General features: G+C 38.8%; 1 protein-coding gene across 1 annotated transcript; it reads right to left on the bottom strand.

Annotated features, from left to right (window-relative positions):
• Positions 1-27: 27 nt before the first annotated feature.
• LOC121309201 (mitogen-activated protein kinase kinase kinase kinase 4-like) lies at positions 28-8,868 on the bottom strand (the record flags this gene model as incomplete). Its single annotated transcript, XM_041242114.1, has 7 exons — positions 28-548; positions 1,139-1,321; positions 5,536-5,653; positions 6,076-6,251; positions 7,981-7,989; positions 8,307-8,404; positions 8,729-8,868. Coding segments are annotated over 7 exons (916 nt in total), but the record flags the coding sequence as incomplete, so codon positions are not given.
• Positions 8,869-8,987: the final 119 nt, after the last annotated feature.

The raw sequence follows: 8,987 nt of genomic DNA, 5'->3' as shown, positions 1-8,987 counted from the left end.
CAACTGCTGCAAGAAAGACAAGGAGATAGTAAGAGTGTAATTACCGATATCCACTTGCCTAAGCAACAAGCACAACGTCGAACAAACTACTAACCACCAAGACCGAATGGTTTTAATATACATATAAAAGCACTCAACTGGGGGTATTCTAATGGTTCTTTGCTCATGCAAAAGCTGCACAGATATTAGCTGAAACCCTCATTTGACTGCAAGTGCTTCGAGGAGTCAGGATAAGTGGCCCTTGTCATTAAAGATGAAGCTCTTGTGTGGATCCAACTACCATTTATCTTAGGCCCTGATTATAAAACATTATGTCAGATATTGGAAAATGTAATCACTTTAGTAAAGATTTGTCTTTACTTTAAAATAACAAAAATAAAACAATTTGGGAGAATGTATCCTTGGCATTTGCAGCAAACAAACATAACTAATTGAAAGTGGGGAGCAGAAAAATATATGTTTAAGATTTTATTTTTGTCTTTAAAGTTTCTTGCTGCACTTACAACATTCAGCAATCGGGTGGCACTGTGTGCTATGCAAAAATCCCACTAGAAATAAAAGTAAATAAAAACAGTGTTAAAAAAGGAAATGGTTTCAGCCACTGGTTTTGTGCATATCCCTAATAAATACAGCCTGATGTGTGAAAAAGTGATCCTTTTAAGGCTATAAAAGTTTAAACGTGTAAAGCGGCAAAACAAAAAAAAATGTTTAATGTGTTTATGAAGATCAAATCACGTTCTCAATGCTTGTCATTACGTATTGTCATTATCGTATGGATTTGCACTTACTTTATTGTAAATAAGTATACGTCAACAGCATCTGTTGTTAAGCACATGATAGTTTAAATTGTCAGGGACCGCTTACACAAAAGGTTTAAACTTCATTAGACTTACAGCCTTAGTTCTAAAAACTAACAAATATAATTTACAGAAACAAAAAACAAACTGGCAAGCATGGTTTAGACATATCGTCGTGTTTTAGTGTTTTCTACCACTGCAATTGGGTACTAAAAGACTATCTATCGCATCAGAGTTCTTGGGGGGTGGGAACTGCTCCAAGAGTTGATACTAGGTCATTAACCATTGAAAATGGCACAGCCCGAGAAAGCAGCCAGCAGCAGTGTGGGTGCAAGACATACCTCGTTAGCAGTAAGCTTGTCCTGGGGAGTCTGAGGGGACATGGAGGGAGTCGGCTGGCTGGAGGATGGGGAGGAGGTGGAGGAGGAGGAATGGCTTTGCTGAATCAGATCTGGCAAGAGGTGAATGCGACCGGCAAAGCCATTGCTCTCGGGATGGCTGGGACGCTTTTTGTCACCTGCGCTCTGTAATCAAAAACAGGCACACTCGGTCTGGCTCAAGAGCTGCGGAAAATCACTAATTCTAGTAAACTTAACAACAAAAGTTTAAAAACAAAACTACCAATCTTAACAGTCTTAAAATAACAGCCCAGCTTAACTAAAGAATAACATGCTTAATAAATGTTTTTTTGTTTTTTGTTTTTTTGTTACTGCACACTTCTTAAATGTAAGTTAAACATTCTTTGTATTCATTTTTTTATTTAGCATCTACTAAGGGCTATTGAAGCAATAACTACAAGGTGCATTGCTTATATGAAGAAAGTAGAAATTTTTATATTGCCAGAGTGTTCTCGATGTGTCCTCCAATTAGAACCATTGTGTGACAAGTGCTTTTGATGTTCCATTTAAGGTCCAGAAAAAAAAAAAAGTGCTCATTCTGCTGAACTCAATGGAACTAGTGATTCTCCAGTAGGCAGTGCTGTGAATGGGAGCCTTTGTGAATTGTGTTCATCCAAACTGAACAGTACCCTCTTATCACAAGATGCAGCTTCCAGTCAGAGGGCAATAGTTCTGACTATGTTAACTAATAGTGCTGCATGAAGAAACAATGTTGCAATTGCAACTAAGGAATATTAGTTATAACGTTAGGTTATTATTATAACCCTAGTTCCCTAAAATAGAACCATTATCGAATGAGTATTTACCTCCTAAACACTCGAAAACCTGAATAAGATACACCAAAGCTGCTCAGCTGAGTCTGTGACACAGTCATGCTCGCACCCTAAGGTATAAAGGACTGCCCACACAGATCTCAGCACATTTTTCCCTCAAGCTGTGTGCAATCATTTCCCTGTGCTACATCACTTACGGTATCTTCCAGCCTCTTCAAAACCGAGAAGGGAAGCTGCATCAGTCACATTAAAATTTGCATTTTATTAAATAAAACTAAATCATTGACAACAATTTTAAATCTTGTTTGGGAATACTTGTTAGTCAAACATTATGTTTATCGGACCGTGTCAGTGGGTCTTTAACATTCTAGTTCTAAAACCAGGGTTTTGAGGATCCAAGACAAAGATCTGGGGAGTAGCCCACACCGCTGCATCGCAAATGTCCTTTACAGATGCACCCTGGAATAAAAGCCCACAAAGTTGCCGTGCCCCTGAAGGAATGGTCAGTGAGCTTTTGTGGAGGGGCAAGTTGGCCAGCTCATAGACAGTCCTGACTGTCTGCTATCCATTTGGACACCTCTGTTTAGACAAACTGTTCAGACTGCCTCCAACGTATCGTCCTGTTAACATAAAAAGCTAGAACCTGCACTGGACAGAGTATGGAGATGCTGCTCTGTCAGAATGGAAAGGTGGTGGATGGAAAGCCTCCAATTCCACAGACTGGTTGACATGAAATGCTGAGATAGTCTTTGGCAAAAAAGCAGGATTGGTACAGAGCGTAACCTTTGTCCTGGTACAGAGCGTAACCTTTGTCCCCTGGAACTAATTATTCAACTACATGAAGAGAAAAAAAAAAAAAAAATTAAAAAAAAATTGGTCATCCAAAAATCTCCATCTCAAAATCCTGGATATGCTCTTGTCAGTACAGTACGGTATGAGGTTGGTTCAGTGACTGGTTCTGTACAGTAGCAGGTTGGGAACGGAGTGGTGACCTCAGTACCGGTACGGATCCACCGGTTTGCAGTTATCGCGGGTAGCACTGTACAGGGATGCCTACCTGTGCAAGCTACTGGCAAAACCACTCAGTCAGTACTCGGACGAGACTGCAGGAAGCCTGCTTGTTAGAATGAACTAACAGCCCTTGTAATGGTGATGCAAAAGCTGTCACCAAAATGGCATCAATGTGCCACGGCAGAGATTGCAAGCAACCACAACCGAAGCAGCATCTTGGTCCTGTGCAGCTCTGCTGAACCCAGCAGCTGCTGTCACCTCACGTGTGCCGCAGCACACACTGAAGACAGGACTGTGCACAGTCTCTGAGAAAACAGAACAGAATGAGAAAATAAATATTTTTGAACAAAATTTCAGTAACAACAATTACTTTAAAATTATACAAACCATCTTGTAATTTTGGCCAAAGCCAAAATGAGAATAAAATAAATCCTACCCGAACTATCGCAGCCTGGGGGGGTAGAGAACAAAGTCAGCCAAATTACGTTGCTCGATTCCTGGAAAGCAGCGACTCAAGCAGCTGTCTTAATGAGGGGCACAAGGTCGTAGCGCACAAATAATTAATAAAACTAATATAATGTATAAACACAATAAATACGAAAATCTAAAGCAGAAAAAGTACTTATCTGAATAGGATCTCCTGTCAGGTCAATTCTTGAAAGGAAAAATAGCACTGGGATCTGTGCGCGAAGTCCTTTATACCCTTGGGGGCGGGCTGTGTTACAGGCTCAGCTTAGCAGCTTTGTTATATCTTATTCAGGTTTCAGGTCTTTAGGAGGTAAATACCCATTTAGTAATGCTTATATTTTGTACTTGTAAGGGAACTGCCTATATAAATATAAAAATAAAGGATGGGTGACCAAAAGGTGGGCAGTACCAATGCTTGAGATAGCATAAACTCTTTGATCTAGCCTCCATACTTGCAACATAATTATACAAAGCAAAGGGATTTGAGCAGGATGATTGAAACATTGTAAAAAAAAAAAAAAGTTAAGGGACAGTAAAATACACAAAGAGAGACTGTTTGATTGTTATTTGAGCTACTTATACTCTAGCTTAGTCCTTACTTTCCTTGGTCAGTTCATTATTAATGTACGCAAGGCGCTTGGCTCTGCTATACTATACTATACTCGGCCCCTACATCATAATTTCAGGCATGTGATATAGTGCTGAGCTGTAGCGTTTACCTTACTAACTCGTGTTTTTCCATGTACAGTTTCTTTGTGGATTTTAGGGACGCTGACTGAAAACAGTAGCAGGGAAAACTGTGTAAAAAATACACACACATACGAGGCAAGTGAAACTCAAACTCAACCTTTCTAAATCCAACCTCCTTTACTTTCCTTCTACTCTCTCCTGACTCCTCCATCTCAGTCTCCCTTGATGCTATCAATCTTTCTCCTTCTGCAAGAAACCAAGGTGTTACTTTAAACCTTTCCCTCTCCTATTCTCAACACATCTCATTACTAATATGTACTTGCCGTTTCTTTCTTAACATCTATAGAATCTGCCCTTTTCTACCTAATTATTCAACTCCTCATACAAGCTCTTGTTCTTTCTTTCAACTTGTTATGCCTTCTCTTCACTCTCCTTCCTTCCGCGCTTGCTCCTCTTCCCTCGTCCTCCTATGCTGGAACTAGCTACCGGTTTTCCTCAGCTGACGTCTTCTCAAAACCCATTTATTCAATATATTTATTTATAAATTCCTATTTATATATCTTTTTGTATTTTATTTCTTTATAATCATGTTGCCATATTGTTTTGCATTTATTTCCTGCAATTCATGTACATTTATATTTTGTTTAATTTTCTGTAAGTCACTTTGGATAAAAGCATCTGCTAATTATTATTATTATTATTATTATTATTATTATTATTATTATTATTATTATTATTAATAATAATTATAATATGAAGAAAACACTGCAAGTTGCTGTATATCAAGCCAACAAGAGACCAGTACAAGCATAGATTTACGCTGGCAATTTTAACAACTTATTTTCAAGCTAAATCATCCACCTTTGAGGTTCAGAATCAACAGTACTGGTAAACACTGAATTTACTTTCAGCTCTGCTGCACAGTTTTAATACAATAGTGAATAATTCATGAAATGAACAGACACAGCAGACACTAAGAGGACCAAAATAACCACTCTTCTTGAGGGATTTAACTTTAGAGTAGTTTGTAGAATTAAGAAATTACATTAGTGTAATGTACATCCACTTTTTGCTTCCTTTGTAAATGAAAAAACAAGGAAACAAAAGAGGTGGATGTCATTTGCATATTATATCATGCAAAACAATAGTTGCAAGTTACAGAGGTTATGGCATCCTCTCTACATGCAATTAACATGTGGCCCTCGCTGACTGCAGCCTAGCTATTACCATCTGTCACCCATCCACATCTCCTACCAGTAAGAGAACAAAACAAAAACAGTGTAACAAATATTAAACAAAAAACAAACAGGGATGAATGAGTGAATTAATGATTACACAATTAAAACAGATCAACTTAAATCAAAACATAAACCCACAAACACAAAACGCATACTGTACCTCCCGGACAATTAAAGTGCCATCCTTGGAGGGAGTAATAGCAGGATCACTCTCAACATCGTCGTGAACAATCATCGTCTTCACGGACTCAGTTTCGCCGTTACTCAACTTAGACAATCTGGTGAAAGAAAGCCAGCAGTAAAACTGATCAATTTTATGAGCAACAGATACATTTCCAACAAATCACTTACCAAATCAGTAACTACTGGCAATGAATCTTGCACTGATGTTTTGGTTTCTGAACCTAATTCAGTGCAATAAAGGATTTAAATCCAGATACAAATATAATATACCATGTTCTATAAGAACGGTTTTGAAACTCAGATCTCCACCATACTGAACTAAAACAGATTTAAGTTACCCTGAATAAATCTTGAATGTTAGGTGCACAGTAAAATTAGAAAAAAAATGGTAACTAAGCCTGTTATAAACGAGAGCAACAGCATGTGTGGTTGAATTATGGTCCATGCACCAGCAAATTGAAGTGCTCTTTGACTAAGCTTGAATGGTTCAATGCAGCCATCACAGCTCCTCACATACGTTGCCCTGGAGTCTTCTGGACCAGAGGTGGACTCATCTGCTCCCTCTTGCTCCAAGTCGTCATCCTCCTCATCAGTGGTTCCTGATTCTTCACTGGAGGAGGAGTAGTCTGTCACTTTGTGAGGAGGGCGAGGGTCTTCAACTGCACGCAGCTCCTTGGCCAGAGCAGCGAGGTCCTGATGAGAGGTAGAGAGAGCTCTGAAGCATTGGAGCGTCATGTGAACGAAAACAACAAAACTACAACAATGAGGTGGATCAATGAGGGTCAGGAGAATGGGAGAATACTTATCAAAAGAGTCTCGCAAACTGGATTCATGTTGAGCCGTAATGCACAAGTGGCGCACGTTTAATAAACATATTCTACGGTTCCTTTACCTTCTTTCTTAAACTGTTTTTGTTTGGCTGAGATTGTTTCTTTTGTTTGTGTAAACTGTGACGGGCTGCTCTGGAAAATGCTACACTCGTAGTTTTGTCTGCATAGGTAATGATCAACGCTGCTAAGAATGCTTCGGAGAGAACTTGGTTCAAAGTTGTCCCCATTTATTTATTTTTTACTGACGAGATGAAACTCGAGAAGTGTTTGTCCAGGTCTTTTTCAGGTATCTGGTGAAATTCTTTTGTTTCTCTCCTGAACAAAAATACAACTGTGAGGTTTGTCAGCAAGTGTTTTCCTGCTTGTATTTTCATTTTCTTGCTCTTTTAAAAACATTTGTTTAAATTCTTCTGTTACTGGTGTGAATCAATTTGTTTTCAAATTGTCCATATCTGTTTTGAATGTAGCATATTCAATGCTTTACAGTGCTTGTTCTAATTGGTGATAAATATGGCAACTGTTAATATTAAGTGGCACTGAATACTGAAGGTGGTGATGACATAGGAAGGAGTCCAATATAAAAACAATATTAGTCGTGTTTCTTTCCAGTTTAGGGGTCTGTTGCCATGGTAACATAAAATAGAATAATGGATTCAGTGTGCATTACCAGGGAGTAATACCATCGTGAGGCTCTTGGGATAGTGTCCCCAGAACCTAGAGATGGTATTTCCGCTGGTTACACACACTGAAAACAGCTATTTTTTTGTAATACATTGACCCTGTCTGAAAAATATGCATCTTGCATTTCATGGGAGAATTGCAATTTAAAAAAAACGGTTGGCAGCAGGCAGATGCAGACAACAGGATGAAGCTCTGGGGGCAAGAAGTACTTGGGAGTTCGCCAATGATTGCGGCAATAAATCATAATATTGTCCAAGGAGTGTGGGTACACTGAGAAGTGGGTATGGTTTCTATTGCCTGTAACACCAATTTTTGACGTTTGGACTGTAGTAGATGAACGTCAAAGAGTTTTCTTTATAGTGTTCAGATTCTCTTGCTTTTGGACAAATCCCAGTCTTTCTTCGGTAGTACTGTGGTCCTTTGAGAGAGCCATTACTTCACATTGCTGGATTTACTCGAGAAGGGAGTCGGCTTTCGTGTGTGGGTAGCGGTTAGACTGAAAGCCGGCTTTGCTCTGCAGCAAACGTTCCGATTGGTTTAAATAAGCCCAACGAAAGCATTTTCAGCTTGCAACGATAGTATCATCATTTTATGTTTAGGGGTATTACAATAATTTTTGGGGATGACACAGTTGTATATCTAGGCGTATAGGTATATTATAATTATATGTAAATAAAAAGTGATCAACATACATCATTTGATTGACCCTCACTACAATAAACTTCAGAAGACTTTCTCTTTGAATTAACTAAAATAAATGTGATAAAGAATGCAATAAACATGTATTGTTCCCACAACATGAATTCAAATGTTGCTTTTAGTCTGTTTTGAAAGAGTTCAAGTTATTACAGGCAATGGTTCACAGGGATGAGCTGATGGTGCTTGATAACCACTAGAAGAACACAGCTTACCACTTCTCCCTATAGCATTCAGCAATCGTATGATTAGGTCATATGCAGCCATGTAAGTCGATGTTGACAGACCAGAGTAAAAGAAAAAGGAATAAATGCAAAAAAGGTCAGAATATTTCATTTCTATAGCCTTTCTTAATGCATGCTGTACTTTGGGGCTATGGTCCTACAGTATATTTTATTGAAATTTTGCAATATTGCATTCCCTAGACTTCACATATTGCCCCTTTGGTAAAAGAAAAGCAGGGGCTTTGCATTTCAAATAAGTGTACAAAATGTACAAAAGTTAGTTAGTTAAAAACTAGATAAACAACAAATCATCTTACAGCTGGCCTGCTTGGTCTGAAAACATCCTTTTTCTCTTCAGGCTTCTTAGAGGCATTTTCTTGTCTTTGTGATGGGGAACCCTCTGATTTTGAAGATGCTGGGAAAAAAAAATACAAACCTAATCTTCTGATGAAGATAAATGTAAACAAGGGCAGTCAATGCTATTGCAAAGCACCCTGATCTGGCTGAAGATCTCCAGCACCCACCATGTAACACTAAACATACATATGGAGATGAAAGCTTGCAGTGCACTTTGAAAACCCAGGGGGATAGATAACGAGAAGTTAATAATTACAGTAAATCTCCTAGAAACAGGGATGAGCAGACAAGTCAAGAGATCTGTTTTTTGCTCCTCCCTCACTCACTCCCTGATCAAGCTGGATAAAATGAGTAATCATTGTGAAACAGAAGGTAGTCTTACATCTGACGCGAAACCGCTCCCCAGAGCCGCTCTGAGATCCCGGCTGGGAACCTGAATTACTGGAACCTGAGGAGCTGCCACTGCCAGGCCTAGGCACCAGCTTCTCCACTCGCTCCCACAGCAGCCTGGGCTCAATATTGCTGTCAGGAGACAAACAAAATAATCCTTAAAAATCATCACGTCAAATGCAGAATTAAAAAAAAAAAAAAAAAAATCATATAAATACAAAAAAAATACAACAAATGGAGTTAATTCCAGA

Source organism: Polyodon spathula, unplaced genomic scaffold (assembly GCF_017654505.1).
Source record: "Polyodon spathula isolate WHYD16114869_AA unplaced genomic scaffold, ASM1765450v1 scaffolds_975, whole genome shotgun sequence".
NCBI lineage: Eukaryota > Metazoa > Chordata > Actinopteri > Acipenseriformes > Polyodontidae > Polyodon > Polyodon spathula.
Note: the sequence above shows the minus strand (reverse complement) of the source record. Positions and strands in the feature narration are given on the sequence as shown.